Genomic DNA, 21,019 nt, shown 5'->3' on the forward strand with positions numbered 1-21,019 from the left:
CGTCTTCCATTAATGAAGGAAATAATGAAATCTAGCTATATCTTGAAATATATCTATCATTTGCCATAATGATATCTAGCAGTAATGCATCTGCCAAAAAATATACCGGAGTATTGTTATGTAATATGTGACGTCCACTGAATCCAGGTAAATCACACACACAGAAAATCAGCGCGCCCTACATAGGCGACAGTAAGACCCAGTGGAAGCCGCCAACTCACGCTACACACACAGCCACACAACAAACCCCACCGACATACACTACACATACAAGCCACCCAACACTCAGTACAGGTAACGCGAAACTCTTTCCACAAAGATGCATGTTGTTTGCCTCTCCAGACTGTGTGTTCGGTTTCTTCCATGTCATTTGGTGATGCTGTTGTTTCGCTGCGCTGACAGTGAAGTGAAGCGCTGGAGATGCTGAAAGTGACGATGCCCGCCTCTAGAGCCGCTCCTGAATACTGGATCGACGGATCCAAGAAAGAGACCCTGGCGGACTTCTATGAGCTGGAGTCTGAATTGGGACGGTAAGTGGAAGTGCAGCAGTAGCCTATGTGCATAAGCAGCTTTTCAAACGCTTATTGAAGACTATATTCACAGCTTGGACCTCTAACAAAATAGCCCTATACCAAAATATGTAACAGGGTTGCAGATTTCGCCCAATTTAAGATATAACGCTGTGGGGGCCGACAGGTATAAGACCAAATGTTGATAATAGTTATTAATTAACTTATGTTTCCTATAAATATTCGTTTTTAGAAAAAAGAGTGTGTTATTAATATTTATTTGGTAACAGGGTTGAGCTTGACCAAGATAGTCAACACTAAAATGTATGTAAAATGTATGATATTAGTAGCCTACTCGTCTCTAACTGTTGTCAATCCAAAGAAAATGGGATTTGTGTTTTTTCAGATACCGATTTGTGCCATATCCTTGGAAGTTATTTACTCCACTGAGATGATTTAGTCTAAATTTAGCTGTCACAGTGGCCGGCTACTTTGGAAATGTTAGTTTATAGGTATTGATGGTACAGTTACAATGTTAGTTTATTGACACTTTCCCTTGGATTGGGCTTGCCAAATACAGTCAGCAACAAAAAGTTGTGTAAAAATGAACAAGACAAGAATATAACATATTTAAAAGTACTCCCTCTTTTCAGAGGGATTTGTGCATTTGTTACTTTAAGAGGTGAGCTACTAATTTGTTCCATATTTGAGGATTAAGAATGAGATGATTTAGCCAAAGATTTGTTGTTACTTGGTGTCATGGTCAGTCAGTTCAGAAAGGTTATGTTTTTATGCTTTTTGATACTTTTTGATGAAAATTTGAAATGCTAAAGAAATATTAATTTGCATTTTTTTTTATAAAAAAAAAAATTGGTAACAGGGTTAATTTGGACCAATGTAGTTAACACTAAAATTGAGTTCAGTTTGGATGTCTCAATTTGGGACAATGGAATTTTTTAATGGAAAGTGCTATATTAAAATTGGGAAAACAAAAAAACTCTTTAAATTGAATCTAATTCTGCAGAAATATATTATATTATTATATTTTACTACACAGTCTTTTGCTCATATAGGCGTTTGCTCTTCTCTATATTTGGTTAGGGATCTGGATATTTAGGATAGCTGGATTTAACAAAAAATATTTTCTTTCTCAAGCAGGGCAATTACTGGTCAGCATTATGAATTCCTGTATACGAGTCAGACATTTGCAGTCTGTTGAAATATTTCTACGAAACTCATGGAAAATGTTACATCATTAGAAAAAAGTCTCATTAGTCTAAACCTGAGTGGTGTTTACATTGTCACCAGGCGATATGTGTAGTAGGAGAGGACATCTTCAAAGTACAGGACAAAGTGTTTCCAGGACACGGAGTCTGAAACATTTGGCAGTTTCATTAAATCAGCAGAACTTCATAGTGCACTTTGTTTGGCAAGCAATCTAGGACAAGATGCATAAACCACTTGCTTTAGCCTAGAAACATGAGTTTTTCTTTCTTTCTCTTTTGTGCAAATAAAAGCTTTTAAGATATTAGGAAGATTTTAGGCAAATGTATTTGACTGTTATTTATGCATATTTTATAAAAACAATCTGAAAAGTGTGACTCTTGTTACTTCATATTCATGTACCTTGATATTTACATTGTACAGTATATCCAAAATACACATAAAACAATAATATTACCATGGTGCATGTCCAAAAATTATGGTTAAATCATGGTAATATTTGTTAGTGAGATCTTGGAAACAGGTTTAAATAACAACATATATGACAAGATGCTAGTTGTTCAGACACAATAGTGCTGTAGAGTATCTAATGTTTTTGTTATTGCTCCAATGCTCTCTCAAAAATAAAGGTTTTTAATGGCATTGAAGGTTCCATGAAGAACCTTTAATGTCAAACATCACAAAAGTTTCCACTGCTCATAAAGTTCTTTAGAGTACAAAAAAGTTCTTTAGATCATTAAAATGTTCTTTACACTAAGAAAAAAATAGTTCTTTTAAAGGGATACTCTACCCCAAAATGAAAATTTTGTTACTAATCACTTACCCCCATGTCGTCCCAAACCCCTAAAAGATATTTTACAATTTATGATACTCTGAATGTAAATTACACTGTCAAGGTCCAGAAAAGTATGAAAGACATCGTCATAATAGTCCATCTGCCAACTGTAACGTTATGAAGCGACGAGAATACTTTTTGTAAGTGAAGAAAACTAAAATAACGACTTTATTCAACAATATTCTCCAAAATGGTGCTACAGTGATGTGGAGAGACACAGAAGAGGCAAATTGTTGAAAAAGTCATTATTTTTGTTTTCTTCGTGTACAAAAAGTATCCATGTCGCTTCTTAACGTTATGGTTGAACCACTGATGGCAGATGGACTATTCTGACGATGCTTTTCATACTTTTCTGGACTTTGACAGTGTAATTTACTTGGCAGTCAATGGGACCATTGGGACAATGGGGTTTTCATCCAAAATATCTTAAATTGTGTTCCGAAGATGAACAAATTTTCATTTTGGGGTGTGAGTAACCCTTTTAGAACATTACTGAAAGGTTCTTTGGGAAACCTAAAAGGATTCTTCTATGGCAGCGGTTCTCAATTTCAGTCCTCGCGACCCCCTGCTCTACACATTTTGTATGTCTCTCTTTGTTATCACATTGACATGGTCTCTACACAGTGTTCATTGCTCCCTACTCCCTGATCAGGGGAAATCTGTTGAAATTTACTTCACTTCGGAACATTAATTCACGGATTTGCGCTGCACAACGTCTTCACACACAGACAAGTGTGACATCATATACCTCTGTAAATAAATACAATTTAAATTCACATCTCGCACACAGCAATGCACTTTAAATTGAATATTTACGTTAGCTTTGAACTGGAATCATGGCGGAATATCCTGTGATGTCCACTTTGTGTCTGAAGCGATAAGAAAGATATACAAAATGTGCAGAGCAGGGGGGCGTGAGGACTGGAACTGAGAACTGCTGTTCTATGGCACTGCTGCAAAACCCTCCTTCTGGAACCTTTATTTTTAAGAGTGTGTGATTATATTAGATGGTATATCATGACTTTTTTGGCTTTTTTAAATATCTGACATGCAAGATTTTGTGTTCGTGCTGAACCTAAATTGTCTTGGATAATCAGATTGTGGTGTTTCAGCATCTCCGGACTGGGCACAGCACGGTGCGTAGGAGGGGGAACATTCATCGATCTGTGAAGGGTGGGCCATGAATTGATGCTGAATGCCCATAAATTGTTTGCCTCTCTAACAATGGCTGCCCCACACAACTATATCAGCCAAGATGAGAGTTACAGTGTGTGCTTTCTTGGTGCTCAGAGAGACCTTGTCCAAAATCTAACACAGAATGGACACTTATTAGGGTACATGAATATGTGCTTACTGTGTTTTCCTGGATAAAATGTATAGTAAAACAATATCTTTCCAGTGAATGAAAATACAGTATGTATCCTACAAAAACCTTTTGTTGGATTTCTCATGTTTTTTAGAGAGTAAAAATGACATTTGGTAAAAATTAATTAATGGCCTAATTATAAAGCTGTTTGTTAGCATGTGAAGTTTTAAGAACGAAAACCCAAACAATCACAAAAAAAGAGCATAGCATGAGCAAATAAAAGCAAGCACATGAATGAATTAGAGCACAACACACGCATATGGAGCTGGTACAGCCTGCGGAAGCAAGACAAATCAACTTTGCCATCCGCTCAGCTGATAGTGATGTGTATCTGCGGGCACTTAAAGCATAAATTCAGTTAATGCAATTAATCTTGGAATAAAATAAATCACATGCATCTGTGCTGACGGGGGTGTAATATATCTGTTGACGTGATTACTTACCGGACAGAGCTGAACAACATCACAAAAAAACAAATCAGATTTAAAAAATTTACCGGAAAAATCCTATTCAAAAAAATCACTGGCAAGATGCTTTTGCGTTGTGGGTGGTTTCCAGGGCAAAACAGTACTGTGGCAGTAACATACAACAGTAAATATATCAAATAATTAGCATACCATAATATTTGCACAGTACTCCAATGTTCTGAGAATACCATAGCACTATGGTCCTTTTGGGGCCTTTTGTGTATGCCATGGTGTTGTGCACATTTTTGCAATTTCTGTGTTTGCCAGGGTGTTCTGCATGGTTTTTAGAGGCTTTCAAGTAAGTGGATACTTACTGGTATAAAGAGCACACTGCAAATTTTTATGATATTCTGTTCTCTACTCTCTAGATATGGCCCGGGTTCCTCAATGCATGTAATTGATAGTAATTTTGGTTAAACTTGGCCTGCTAGTTGAAAAAAATAGTAAGTCTGATCTTAAACTATCTTTTTTTGCCTTTTTTTTTTTTTTTTTTTTGGCATAAATGGTTTTGAGCTTGTGGCAAAGTATAATATTACAGTTACGAGTTTGTTGAAACTCGTGGCCCCAAGTAACAGTGACGTTTGCCTTAAATAGATAGTTTATACAAAATCCGAATTAAAGATAAAGAAAAATATATTTTGAAGAATCTTTATTAATATATTTAATATTTGGAATTAGCTTTTTTAATATTTTAAGTCTTAGTTTATTTTTGTTTTTGTAATTATGCTACTTATTATTTTTGCTTTGTGCTTTATCAATGGTATATATATATATATATATATATATATATATATATATATATATATATATATATATATATATATATATATATATATATATACATACATTCATACATACATACATACATACATACATACATACATATGTATATATATCAAATATAAAGCACAAAGCAAAAATAATAAATATCATAATATACCCCATAAAATACACCTTATGTATATATATATATATATATATATATATATAATATATATATATATATATATATATATATACATATACACACACACACACACACATATACACTATATACAACATGTATATATATACATATATATATATGTGTGTTTGTGTGTGTGTGTGTGTAATACTTTTATTATTACTTCAACTTAAATGTATTTATGTCAGTTAGTTGCCAAGGCTACATTTTTAATTATCATGTAAGTTTCATAAATTTAGGTTCCAACTAATATTTGTATTATTTAAAATATTTGGTAATATTTCTAGCTTTAGTTTAACAACTTTACGTTGCATGAATTATTTGTAAGTGCAAAAATAAATTAATAAATAAATAAATAATAATAATAATAACAATAAAAATATGAAATACAATAAATAAATAAACAATAACATGAAAAACAACAACAACAATAGTAATAATACAGAGTACAGAATAAAGAAATGCAGTTACACTTTATTTTAAGCTCCAATTCCCGCTATTAACAAACCATTAACTCTGTATTTTGCCTCAATAAACTATTTTGCTGCTTATGAATAGTTAATAAGGTAGGTATTGGGTTGGATTAGGGATGTAGAATATGGTCATGAAGAATATGTGCTTTAGAAGTACTAATAAACAGCCAATATGTAAATAATAGGCATGATAAAAAGCAACTAGTTAATAGTGAGAATTGGTCCCTATACTAAAGTGTTACTAGAAATGCGTACAGGTTTGGAACAAAAAGAGGGTGAGTAAATGATGTTAGAATGTGTAATTCTGACTGAACTTTTCCTTTAGTAATATTTGTGCTTTAGATCAATCTCTAACATGGATCTGAAACAAAGAATGCCATGAATAGAGGTTTAAAGAAGTTCATACATTAGCATTATCAGCTCACAGTTGGCCAATCCATTTTGGAGTGCATGGGCATAGATGCTGGACTCTTGTAAAATGGAGCCAGATGCAAACCGCCCAGGTCCTGAAGAAGGCAGAATGAGCTGAATAATGAAGCCTACCGTGCTCCCCAGAGAGCTACTCTTCCTCCCTCTCACACTCACTCTCTCTCTCTGTCTCTGCTGTGATTATATAATGCTCGGAAACAGCTAGCAACAAACATAACAAACACTTCCAACACTGACTCACCAGAATGACTTGTGTCATTAAGTGCACAAGAACGCTACTGTAATGAATCCATTTGATGGATGCGGTTGCAGTGAGAGCCGCATTTATCCAAAACATTATTTACAGTCATATGCTATCAGCACTGCAGTTAGATCAAGAATACATTAATCCACACAATATCTTTACGATTGCAAACCTTTTGCATGGAATTGTTGCAATTGAATGCAGTTGAATTTAGTGGAAGAAATTGAAACAGTGTTATTTAAGCAATAACATATGAGAGGTTTTGCTATGTTGTGAATATAGTTCTAGCTATGTGGTGTATTTTAGCATGACTGCAGTGCTGCATAAACCAGTCAGTATTCAGGGCTGGAACTCTATCCATTTTATAAACAAAATTAGAGGGGTCATCACACTTTTTTATTATTTTAAAATGTTTTTAAATTAAATATATTTACCATTTAATATGTTTTTTTATTGATATATTTTCACTTTTTTATGTTCTATGAGATTCACTTATAATGGTAAAACAGTCATATATTTGCAAAACAAGATTCAAGATTTCTGTCATGAGTCATGACAACTTTGTTATTTGGACAAGACTGTGAGCATGTAAGAAATATTGCTGCTGCAGGTATAACATATATGAATAACCCCCATAGCATACATGATCACCTGGTAGCAGATCTATACAGGTGGAGCTGGGGAAGGTGAGGGGTTTCTGAAGTGCACTGCAACTGCTACAGCAAGTATTAGACAAATATTTGAATGCTAAGCAGCGAGCTCATTAGCTAACAATACAAGAGAGAACCAATCAGCTGTGACATGTGATAATGATGTCATTATGTCATATTGAGTTAGATCTATAGGACTGTGTCATCTAGAGTTTCATACCAGAACTTTGTTTTTGCAAAACACACTCATTCTGACCCTCTTTTAGAAATGCTTATATTTAGTCTCATTAAAAAAAGGCCCAAAAACACACAACGTTACCATTAAAAACCTTTAACATTAACACTACAAATAAAATTAATATAAATATTGAAAAATTAAATATATTTATTATTTTAAAATACAAAAAACAAAATAAAACAAAAAAATCTTAAATATTTCACCTGCATGTCATGTGACCATTAACCAATATCCAAGAACCATGAACATAGAAATGTGTTAAATGATTTGAAAAATTGCTTGTTCAGTAGACAAATACGTTAGGGAACGTATGAGAACTTGTTAAACCAGAACTGTCTTGGGTAAAATGGGACATCTGGTGACCCTACTTCTAAAAATTGTCATAAAGCTTTTTCTCTCTCTCAGTCATAGCCTGAGTTCCATGTGAGAATCATACCATTACATTTTATCACATTTTGTAAATGATCTGAAAATGGCAATCATGTTGGACACATATATGGTGCTGTATAGTGTGCTAGTCCATGGACAGAGTAATCATCATCACCTCATATGTGTTTCGTAATAATATGCTGTAGCTGCTGGATGTAGTCGTTTTGCCCTCTGTGTATCTATCTCTCATTCACAATCTGATATTATTAATATGATGAATATTGGTTTATTTTGAGCTGTTGATTGAGGTTTATAATAGGAAGGGCTCCCATCTGCCATCCTGTTTGCTATCAAAAGGAGTGCACTACAGTTCATTGTTTTTTTTTTTTCATTATTTTTTTTTAAATTTGTAAGTTCAGGCTTGGTGGATCTTAACTACTCTGCACCTCTGACAGCTCAACCGATGAGAGTTTGTAGACCGTCTTAAAATCTAATCTAATTTGCAGGCTTTTTTCAATTTACAGAAGTCAAAGTGTACAAGGTTTTATCAATTCACCCAGGAAACAAGTTATGTTTACAAGTTCTCAGGCTGCTACAGCTTGTGGGAGGTTCTTGGCTAGAATATGTTGGAATGTGGACCAGACTTCATGCTGATAGTCAAACGTTTTGCTGCAAGTCTCTTGATCTTGATCGTGATCTTTTTAAAAGAGTGATCATTAGGAAAATAATATATTTAAATGTGAGCTGAAATAAATGTTTTGGACACTTAATAGCATTCTAACTGCAATTAAATGAAAATATATAATTATAATTTAAATTTATATCATATGCAGTTAGCTGAAATTTAGATTGCCACTTTTTGAGCCACTTAGGACTTATATACATCTTTACATGCAATTTTATAATTACTTCTCTTTTCTTTAAAATATTATTCTCTTTTCTTAATATATATATATATATATATATATATATATATATATATATATATGTGTGTGTGTGTGTAAGATTATGCACATTCAGAACAATTAAGCACCTTCAGTTTTTCAGAAAAGAATAGCATTAAACACATTTCTCTGCTCTTCACATTAGCTTAAGATAATGCTATAGTCAGCTGTCAGCTGTTTATTTTCCTCTAGGTTTTGTGCTAGTAGTGACCGCCACAAAATACCTTATTTTTTGTAATTTAGTTGTAAACTGCATTTTCCAAATTAGCTATCGCTCCTGGAGAACTCTGTTACAAACTGCTTAATCACCTTACAATTAAATGCCTCTAATCTCATGCAGGTGGTTAATCAAACAATGCTAAATAGTCCAGTTGGGAGGTAATGAGATGGAAATCCCTCTAGCATCTCATCTCAGTGAATGCTACAATAGAAGGAGGTTGACTTCATTAATAAAGATAGAGCGACTCATCAGTGGAGGATTTATTAAGATCTCAACGAATCATTTATCCTGTGAAAAAGATAAGACAATTTTACTTGAAACTGAAGATAAATGTGCTTTCAAAACATATTCTCAAGGACTTAAATAATAAAATAAAATAGGTAAATAAAAAAATATAAAAAATAACCCTGGGTCACCATAATCCTGGATTATCTTGTTCCATCGATACTGTGTCATTGACAAAATTAAATCAAAATTGACCCTATTTAACTTTTTAAACACGTTCCTGGTATTATTTTGCATATTCTACCAGAAAACAAGAAAGTTCTATGTTATTTTAAAGGGGACATAACATACACAGTTCGTTGTTTGTCATGTCAATCTTGAGTACCTATAGAGTAGTATTGCATCCTTCATATTTTCCAAGAGTGTTTAGTTTAGTGTTCAGATTTATAAAAGACAGATACAGCTTAAATTCTCGCCGAAAACAGTCAAGCTCCTGGAGGCGTGCCGTAGGAGGAGCTAAAGAGCCACAAGCAAGCTCAGCTTTTGTGTAACGATTGTCTGCAAGCTGTGGCATCGATATAAATAAAACAGGAACAAAAACTTTAAAACTTTACTGACTTAAATTTAATTTAATTTGTTTAGAAAACATTTGTCCCCGAAATGCTGGGAACAAACAAACACACTTGCACAACTCTGTTGCGGCCCCAGTGAAACAAACTGCATCCACTGTTCCCTTAATGCTGGGTTCTCTGGGAAGCTGAACAAAGGTATCTTTCCCTCACAACCAAAAACACACTTCACTGTTGATTTTGTAGTCTAAAAACAAAATGAAATTCTTCTTGAGTAAGTCCTGTTCAGCACTGCCAAAGACTTCTGAAACCAGAATGAAGCGTGTTGATGGACGTGCTTTCGCTCTCACTCTGGTTGATGTGTGTGTGTGTCTTCCGTGCCCATGCAAGGAAATCCACCCTTTGTAATGTCATACAGGGCCATACTCGAAAAAAAAATGGACCCTGAAGGAGTGTATTTGGGTCAGATATACTCTGTTATACGTCCAGCTCATTTTTTTTAAACTTTGGCCATGTTAAGCATGAGAATCCAACTCTATAACAGTGTAAATCAGAATGCTTGAAATAGCATTAGACCTCCCCTTTAATCAACAGCTAATAGCTTATTATAGAATGAGGCAACTGTTGTATAATGCAGTTAATTTAAAGTCAAGTATAGTCAAATAGTTACCAAAGGTATTCTCAGGTGTCTATATATTTGCATTACGGTTATGTGTGTTGTGTTTTGAATGAGTCCATGTTTAATATTTAGCATCTGGAGGGGAAGTGGACAGTCCATTTCCTGTCATCACATTGCAAGTCAAGGATCCTCATTAATATAGATCCTTCTGCCATGTTGTTTTATTAACTTTTATTGATTAAATGAATTGAAGCATTATGAGTCCCAATCACAGGCTAAAGATCGGAGGCTTGAAAGTTTTCTATCTCTCCACTGAAAGTCCATTATAGATCATTTTTGACGTGCCAAACCACCATTTCCATTAATTTTATGGACGTTTTCTTCAACTCTAAAACAAAACACAATATAATGCATAATTAAAAAATTGTGATGTAACATCTGTGAAAAATAAATATGGAAAATGCCTTCATATTAACACAGTACATTAGGCTGTATTTTTTACTCAAGTAATTTAAGTCTAAGTGCTAAGGATCCAGAGAAAGTCTAAACAGGGTTCTCTATGCACAGAGATACTTTGCTAATTGCCAGCTGATTTTGGCAGGTACATGAATACTTTCAAATGTGGTTATATAACCAAATGAAATCAATATTTTTGGGACCTGCATGGGGATTATGTGAAGCAGATTGGAGCCATAAGCCGGTTCCTACACTCTCCTGATGTCTATTCACATGTAGAGTCAGTGGGAGTTTTCGGTCAGCATAGAGAGAGAGGGAGGTGATCTATAGCTGTGTGGATCTGGCACCGGTCTACTAATGAGTACCCAGATGCTAGTTCTTGGAGTGCGTTTGTAACTGCTGGCTGTCACTTGCTTCCAACATATTTGCACACTGGACACTTTCCAGCTGAGATGCTTGTTTGTAACTGCTGGCTGTCACTTGCTTCCAACATATTGCACTGGTCCTGTGCCAGTGAAATGCCGTATTAAGTGATCTGATTATGAATCAGATATTAAGAGAATGAAAGCTCACAAAGCTAAACAACAACTTGTTTTAACAAGGGTGTTGTGAGCTCAGGGCAGTCGCAAGGGGGTGGTGAGGCCCTGTGCGAAGTTGATGTGCGAGGCCCTCTGCAATTTTGTGTGTGTGTGGGGGGGGTGGGGGTGGTGCTAACGAACGCAACTTTAACATACATCTGATCGATTGTGATGCCGTGCTCACTGACATGCGCACAAATCACAGTCACGCACACGATCATAAGAATTGTACGATCTACTGCATAATAATAATAATAATAATAAAGCAAATAAATAAGTAAATAAAAATGCTAAAATAAGTTCTAGGTTCGTAGTTATATGAAGCAGTAATAAATTTACACTATTTGAAAATAATATTTTATTTTAAAATGTGCACATTCACTCTTATTCGTATGTCTAATAGTCGAAAATGCAAATGTCTTTTGTCAAGTTCATTATGATGCATATTTTCAATTCAAAATGGCAAAATTTGTTGAGTAAAAAAAGTTGAGTAGTTTGCATCACTACTTAGTCTACTACTGTGACAGTACTGTGCGACAGTACTGTGTTAGCTCTTGTTAGTGCATCGCTGTGCATTTACTAAAATGTGCTAGGTATGTTTCTGAGTTAAAACTGTTTTGAATCGGCCCGACAATTTATCAGCCTAGGCTAATTGGTAAAACATTGTGCAAAATGGTATTACGCTGCTTCTTGTGTCTTTTGCAACACTTTCAGTGTGTTTTATTGCCACTAGTTTATGGATAGATACGTTTTTGGTTTTCATAATGTTTTCAAAGAGGCACATTTTTCTAGTTGGCTTCTTTCAATTTATAGTAGCTATTAGGGCTGCACGATTAATCGAATGTGATTGTCATGCGCACTTTTTTTGTAAAGCCAGTTCTGTAATCAGCAGTAAATCATCATCAGGTGTTTTCAGATGGAGCTGCATTTACTGACAAGTTACGCAAAAAAAAAAAATTGCTGACGATTTTCTTATTATGAAATCAAAGAAATCGTTCGCGATAATGAAGGCTGTTTGCATAGCTGCTCAGTGAACTACGGCTCTGTGTAGTAAATGCTGCTGCATCTGAAAGCATGTGAAAATACCACATTTAATAACATATTTTTACTCCAAACTCACTCCATAATGTCAGTCGAGTGTTTGAAATAAATCCTTCTGTGAGATGATGTGGCTTCTTACACAGAATAAGGTACGCAACATATTTCGATTCCATTTTGATTTTTTTTATGCAGTTGCTTACTTGCTGATTATTCTCTGATGATATGGTTGTAGCAGTATTGAGTACTTAACTACAGTTTGATCCTGTTTAGGATTCACCAATGTCAATTTAGAATTATATAGCATCAAAATAACAAAATGTATTGCACCACAAGGAGTATGATAATATACAGTTGGTTTTCTGATTAGACAACAAGGTTAGCAAGAGATTCCATCACAACAATCTCATGTTAACATGTGAAATATACAAGTAATTTTTTGATAATTCAAGTGGGGATAGTAAATTATTGTTTACTTATACTACAGAGCTGTTGAATGCTTAAAACATATTGGTTGACAAATGTTCTAAGGAGTGCAATTATTTTCAGGCAAATGTGCAGCTAAAGTAGTTCCAGGCAGGTCTTGTCTTCATTATATGTTGATATCACATCGCCAAATGATTTCAGTTATTTTAAAGGTCCTTATAGACTACAACAACAAAAGAACCAAAACCCACAAAGACAGTGACCAAGCAAATTAATGTAGCAAACAATAGGATAAAAATGGCAAATTATTTCCATGTTTTGTTTCCATTTCCATGTTATGTTTTATTATGTACAGAAGGCACATACTCTATTTCTCTCACTTTCTCTCCCATACAAATATACACACATAGTACAGAAACACACACAGACAGAAACACACGCACACTTGTCAGCAATGCTCTGAACATTTTATCAGTAAAATAGCTTAGCAACTTAAAAGCTACTTGACATTTGCCCCATATCGAGGCAATACAGCACCATTACATACATTTTCTGTATTTAACACTGTTAAATCTTACATTTTCGCTATTACTAGAGACCCTACTGCTCTCTCTCTCTCTCTTTCTCTCTCTCTGTCTCTCGTAACTGAAATAATATTTGCATTAGTTTAGCTCAAACCTCTGTTACTAGGTCTAAAATTACGTTTTTGAATTAGCAACAGAGGTGTTGGATGAAATGCATAAGAAATTAATCCTACTCACAATAGTGCTCCTGACGAATGTCTTTAAATACAACATCTGAACAATCTGAACAGGTGTGGTAACTGTAGTATAAGTGGAATAATTGACTACGGTCTGTTGAATTATTAGAAAATAATGCACACCTGAGGTGTAACCCGCTTTGTGTTGTGGCTGCATCACCACCTCGTGTGTGCATTATCTTCTAATAATTTAACGGCCTGTCATCAATTATTCCTTACATGTTCATCCACCTATAACAGTAACTCCAGCACATCTTAAAACACCATTCTTGTATGAAAGAAACACTTTTAATGCTTTAACAAAAATGTGAGCTGATATTCGCTAGTTATGTTGTTGTATGTGTGAAAACGCAGATTGTCTTTGGAACCAGACAGCATGTCACATACTATATGCTGTCAATATTGCGTAAATAGTTTTAAATCTAAGAGTTTGCTATTATTATTGAGTTTATATTTTAACACTTATATCAATACAAATCATCTTTCAAAAGATGAATTATTTGGTACTGAATCATTTTCTATTTTTCTCTCTTCCAGGGGAGCCACATCAGTGGTGTTCCGATGCCGTCAGAAAGGCACCCAGAAGCACTATGCTGTGAAAATGCTGAAAAAAACAGTAAGTGCATTTGACACATTTCTTTGTCCTTGTATAGCCAAGGAGTTTCTGGTCAGGACTTACTTCCAGCTGCTAAGTTCTTAAAGACCTCGTTGTTGTCTTCCATTTCTCCACACCAGTCTGATGAATGATGGATAATAATTGCTGTCAGCCAAAACTGTTTCCAGAGCAGTACATACATTTATATTTACACCATCGTTTGTGGTTTTTGGGCCTGTGTAGGGAGCACTAAGGCTATCTTAAGCCTCTTTAATGCATTTGTAATTATATTATGTTACATTTGTGCTATAATATGTAATGCATTACATTGTTAGTCACTGCATATAAATGTTGTAATCATGCAAAGTTACTGCAAGAACTGCTAAAGATGGCTGATAGAGAAAACAATGGGAACTATTTTTTTGCTTTTGTTTATAAACAATTCAATATACAGTAATGTGCAAAAGTCTTAGGCCAGCAGTATTTTCACCAATAAAAAATGGTTTTAAATCTATATATATATATAAAGGCCAAAAATTATAAAGAATACCAGGTTTGCTGTGCTTGTTTGTAGGGCTGCACAATTTGGACAAAGATTTTGTTTTTATATATTATATAAAAGTATGATTCTTCTTATTATTACTATAAAAAATTTAACAAAATAAGAAATATTACTATTGTAATAACACTATTTCACTGTAATATACAAAAACAGTATTTAAGAATAAATATAAAATAATAATTATAATTAACATTATGTTTTACACAAAACTTTTATTTAACTTTAATTTCCTCACCCTCGTATTGTTCAAACCCCATGAAAGTTGTTTTGCAGAATGTTCTGGTGTTTTTCCATACAATGTTCTTGAGCTCCAGGAGTGACAAAGAACATCCACTTTGTGTGTTCCATAAAAGAAAATCATACAAGTTTGGTACAGAATATTTCCTCTAAATGTGGAAAGTGCTTGGTTTACTTTGTTTTTCCCTCTGTACTGAGTTGATGTTGCTATTGCACTTTAGCTGATCATAATGGCTTTATAATTGTGCACCTTGTTCACTACTCAGACAATGACTTGGTTGTTGTTTCAGGTTGACAAGAAGATTGTACGAACGGAGATAGGTGTATTACTGCGCCTCTCTCATCCAAATATAGTAAGTCTAAAGGGGCAGTTACAGTGTTTCACAGCCTAAAATATGCATAAATCTACAAGAACACTCGCTTAGATGTTCATCCTGTCTCTGCAGTACTGTCTGTGTTTGATTTAGTAAGCTCTAGTTATGCAAATGTTAGTCAGACATTATAGCTACCATAGTCTACATCAATAATTAATCATGTATTGTTTTTGAAGTCCTCCAGTGAAATGCTCTCTCTTTTTTTCATGCCGTTTTCTGTCAGATCAAACTGAAGGAAATCTTTGAGACCCCTGCGGAGATTAGTCTCGTGTTAGAACTTGTTACCGGCGGAGAATTATTTGACAGGTCAGTCCACCATGGGGGTAAAGTGCTACATGCAAATAATGGCTGATTAAGTTGTAAGCTCCATGCTGTGCATTGACACTTTCCTCTAGAACTGTAATTAAGGGTGTCTGCTAAGGCAACAATCACTATTTCTATTGCTCATACTTAGAGTTAGCGCTTTTTCATTAGCACTGACTTGTTTGAGCTACAGAAATGGTACCATGATGAGGAAAGCAAGCAGACTTTTAATGGATGATAAAATGGGTGATGGAGAATCTCATGAAATCATTTTCATGCCACTCAGAATTAAAGTATATAATGATATTAACATTTTCATGGCACTGAATTAATTTGATGATTTTCCTTTGTTAAGCCTGTTTTTAGGACCATTAACATTCCTTTAAAGATTTTTTGCATTGTCAGCTGGGATGTATATTTTAATTTAAATAATTTTAATACTTAAAAATACTTTTCAATTTTATATATATATATATATATATATATATATATATATATATATATATATATATATATATATATATGTATGTATATATGTATATATATATATATATAGCTAATAATAAAATAAATAAATGTTCACTAGTGTGTAAAAAAATGTATATATATATATATATATATATTTTTTTTTTTTTTTTTACACTAGAACATTTAAAATGGAAAGACTATCAGATTGCAAATTTTATTTATTTATTTTATATTTAGCTGAATTATACTAAAAGGGAAAGGGAGTGCTGAGGTTTCATAAAAATAATGTTGAAATGCAAACAAAATAATATGGTCCTAAAATAGCTTTTATTATTAATATTTTGATTGATTGATTGATTGATTGATTGATTGATTGATTGATTGCGTAAAATATAATTAAAGTTGTGCCAGCAACCCTATTTGAACCTGCTAAAATGGCATGCTAAAAAGCACTAAAACTGAAAAAGTGGTAACCTGAAATCTCAATTAATGGGTTTTATTCAAGTCAAAATAGTATTTATTATTACTTAATCAACCTAAATTATTTTATAACAACAAAATAAATTTTTGTTGGTGGTTATATCCAGCAGAAATAGCTTTTAAAGATAACAACCGCAGATTTTTACATGCAACCACAAAGTAATGACCTGGCAATCAGTTGTTCTTCTGGAAATGTTTCAGTCTAGTTTGTCATGAGACAAGAATTACTTTCATCATTTGTTACAGAATAAAATGTGCTTGTCTGTAACCATGAACTAATCACATAGAAAAACAACACTTTAATAGAGGAACACTTATTATTGTGAAACCCACTGATTTTACTGTTATTCGCTCCATTTGATCCTCATTCAGGGTTATCTTATTTCCCATTTTCATACAGTTGTGTCAACATGAGTCATTTAAAAGAAAAGCCTCTTCTTAAGAACAATCGATAGAAACATCTCCATTCATCCTGTGTGCTGAGGTGTGGTCGACTCACACTAAGGCTGGAAAATAGTGAAGTGAAAATTGGAAAAAGAGTTAGCCAGTGTTTGTACACTCAAAATGGAGTTACACTGGAGACCAAATGGTGCCTTCCGTTTTTTTCAGGGTGGTGGAGAAGGGCTACTACAGCGAACGAGACGCCGCTGATGCAGTTAAGCAAGTGCTGGAGGCAGTGGCGGTGAGTGTCTCACACTTCATGTCTGAAATCGGTTGCTTTTCCTGAACTAGTAGCTTTGTGAATGTGATACACTAGTGGTTCTTAACTCCCTTTGCTTCAGGGCGCAGATTTTACATTGTATGTTGAGTGGCAACCCAACAAAGTTCCGAATTTTTTGTCAATAATATTGCCCTGAACTATATTGTGTGTAAAATGTTTCCTGTGGCTCAGTGGTAGAGCATTGCAGTAGCAGTGCAAAAGGTTGTGGGTTCAATTCCCAGGGAATACACATACTGGTAAAAAAAAAAAAAAAATGTATATCCTGAATGCACTGTACGTTGCTTTGGATAAAAGCATCTGCTAAATGCATAAATGTAAAATTAGTAAAAGACGTAGCTAAATAAGGAAACTGACTGTTTTGTAGATGCATAAACAACAGCAGAGGTGTTATTTACCAGCTTAACACATGAAACAAACACTGGGTAAAATGTTGTATTATATTCTTCTGAACATGAGAAATGCACTACCAATAACTGCATAGACATATCAAGAGGATTTCAGTATTGTGTTTATTTCAAACTTTGTTTATTATTATTACAATTTTTCGTATTTTCTTTTGTGCAGTTTTTAAGGTTTTTGAGATCAGAGCATGCCATGCAACCTGTCCATGTTGGCGCCTGGATAATTTGGCTAGCTTGTGCCAAGTGACAGATGACACTGTAGGATACTGTAGGGTTTGATTGGATGCACTACATTCGACCTCACCAACAAAAAATATGGCAAATGTTTTTAAACAAAAAGAGCCATGAATAACCATCATAACTAGCCACTAAATACTGTTTACATTGACCGGACTCCACCCACAGGTAACCAAGATTATTATTGTGAACTAAAATGAAAATGATTAAAATATTTTTGCTGATTAAAATAAGCTGAAATAAAGTAAAATATTAGGTGAAAAAAATAAGCTAAATTAAATTTAGAAATGTTGTCTTGGCAACTAACTGAATTACTAACTGGAAATAAGTTAAAACTTGAACATTAAAATATATATATATATTTTTATAATTTTACATTTTATGAAAAGATTGATAAGCAAAAGTAACAAGAAAATTACTAAAATTGGGTAACACTATAATATTGGGACTAATTCTCTATTAACTAGTTGCTTATTAGCATGCCTATTATTAACATATTGGCTGTTTATTAGTGCTTACAAAGCACATATTCTGCATGACTATATTCTAAATCCTTAATCCAACCAAATACTTAAACTCAACAGCTACCTTACTAACTATTAATAAACAGCAAATAAGGAGTTTATCAAGGCAGAAGTCCTAAGCCCCTTTCACGCTGCACGTCGGACCCGCCAAATTGCCGGAACATTGCCGGGTCGACTTCTGTGTGAAAGCAAACACGTTCCGGGATTGATTCCGGGATTGAACCTGGGTCGGGGACCTAGTTACATTGCCGGGTTCAGTCCCGGAACGAGCGCTGTGTGAACAAAAGCCAGAACTAATGCCGTGTCGTAGTGATGACGCGCGTTATTGCGCGACTCTTTTAGCGTGTTTTGAAGGCAGATCAACGTTCGCAACGAAACAAACATGTGCAAACTGTAACGAAGCAGAGATCAGTTAGTTCCTTACTTTCCGCGCTGACACTGAGATTGTTCACCAGCTTCAGTGAAAGTTAACGTGCCTACCTTTTTTGACTCGTACATTACACGTCACACCCTGATATCACGTATCTTTACGGGACCTTTACGGGTTTGTGTGAACGCGCGCACATATTCCGGGTAATCACTGGCAGTGTGAAAGTGCAAAATCTAGTGACCCGGGTACAAATGCCGGGACACATTACCCGTGTATTTGCCGGAATCGCAGTGTGAAAGGGGCTATAGTTAATGGGTTGTTAATAGTGAGAATTGGACCTTAAAATAAAGTGTGACCTTAAATTGAAATTTAAAAACATAATAGCTCATTCAAAATATCGCTAAAATACCTCCAATAACTAAATTTGGTAACACATAACCACACATAAATGTTAGTTAAGCATAACCACAAATTTATCCATAGATAATTAAACATAAAATTTATTTTGGCTGATCATAATACAGGCTTTTCACATCGCACTTAACCCTGGGTTATTGTTGTTCTAAACCCTGCTTTAAACCCAAGGTAAAGATACATTTCACACTTGTAATTTAGAAGCGGTGTTAGCACCACTTTTTACCCAAGCCCCTTTCACACTGCGATTCCGGCAAATACACGGGTAATGTGTCCCGGCATTTGTACCCGGGTCGCTAGATTTTGCACTTTCACACAGCCAGTGATTACCCGGAATATGTGCGTGCGTTCACACACAACCCGTGAAGGTCTCGTGAAGACACGTGATATCAGAGTGTGACGTGTAATGTACGAGTCGAAAACACTAGGCACGTTAACTTCAGGTTAACTTTCACTTAAGCTGGCGAACGATCTCCGCTTCAGCGCGGAAAGTAAGGAACTAACTGATCTCTGCTTCGTTACAGTTTGCACATGTTTGTTTCGTCGCGAACGTTGATCTGCCTTCAAAACACGCTAAAAGAGTCGCGCAATAACGCGCGTCATCACTACGACACGGCATTAGTTCTGGCTTTTGTTCACACAGCGCTCGTTCCGGGACTGAACCCGGCAATGTTACTAGGTCCCCGACCCGGGTTCAATCCCAGAATCAATCCCGGGACGTGTTTGCTTTCACACAGAAGTCGACCCGGCAATGTTCCGGCAATTTGCCGGGTCCGACGTGCAGTGTGAAAGGGGCTCCAGAGGTTTTGAAACCCTGCTCTGGTTTATTCACCAGGGTCCTCATATTCTCCTCATATAGTCCTCATATTCACATGTTTTGGACAGTTACGGAAACACTGCGTGTTGTATAAACAGCTGTTTCAGTGTTTGAGAGGGAAAATATGAAATGAATTAGAGTGAAGAAGAGACTGTTTTATTATTACCTTTATAGTCCACGTAGAGAAAACTTTACTGTCTGGAATATATAATACGAGGGTACGCAATGTAAGCAAATCACGTTGCATTCATCCAATCAATGACACTGACACTCTGCAAATATGCAAATAAGAATGTTAACCCAGTGTTTCGGAACAGCGTACAGTGTGAAATGTCAGTTAATGAATACCCGACATTTTTTGTTAATTTGATTTATGAGCAGTGTGAACCGTGAAGCGAGATAAGCTAGGATTTAATTTAGAAAAACCATGGATTAACTATTTCAAGTGTGAGCAGATCTTAAGATACCGATGCATTATCAGACTTTTGAAATTGCCCTTAGCAACTACTCTGAAAACCCTAGCAACCATTTTAGTATTTAATATTTGTGTCCATCGACCTTATATGCATATATTAAATCATCAGTGAAACCATTATCAGTGAAAGCATTATTATTATCAAACCATTAAGAGAGTCCTGTTTCCAGTATGAAGTCATCATAAGTGGATCTAACTTGCATATGAAGACCACAGGAGACCATTTATTGGTTTTTTCCCTGCTGGAATGGACAAGCCGTTCTACTATATCCCTTTCTCTCCTGCTCTCCCTCTCTCCCTCCCTCCATTCCTTGCTTTATTTATAAATATTCCATAAATAAAAAGTATTACTTTACCACATCTTGTGCATGCAGTTTCTGTTTATATCCATTATGTATCCAGTGTGCTTTAGTGATATAGCTGCCTGAATTAGAAAGT

At 34.9% G+C, this 21,019-nt stretch overlaps 1 protein-coding gene across 1 annotated transcript in view; it reads left to right on the forward strand.

The window, feature by feature from the left end:
- The first annotated feature begins 227 nt into the window (after positions 1–227).
- camk4 (calcium/calmodulin-dependent protein kinase IV) overlaps positions 228–21,019 on the forward strand; it is a 32,528-nt gene continuing 11,736 nt past the window's right edge. Inside the window, exons 1-6 of the mRNA XM_042724996.1 lie at positions 228–294; positions 403–530; positions 14,141–14,219; positions 15,288–15,350; positions 15,595–15,677; positions 17,232–17,304. Coding sequence (XP_042580930.1) covers positions 421–530; positions 14,141–14,219; positions 15,288–15,350; positions 15,595–15,677; positions 17,232–17,304 — 408 coding nt within the window. The 5' untranslated portion in view covers positions 228–294; positions 403–420. The remainder of the gene's footprint in view (positions 295–402; positions 531–14,140; positions 14,220–15,287; positions 15,351–15,594; positions 15,678–17,231; positions 17,305–21,019) is intronic.

This window comes from Cyprinus carpio, chromosome B5 (genome assembly GCF_018340385.1).
Source record: "Cyprinus carpio isolate SPL01 chromosome B5, ASM1834038v1, whole genome shotgun sequence".
NCBI lineage: Eukaryota > Metazoa > Chordata > Actinopteri > Cypriniformes > Cyprinidae > Cyprinus > Cyprinus carpio.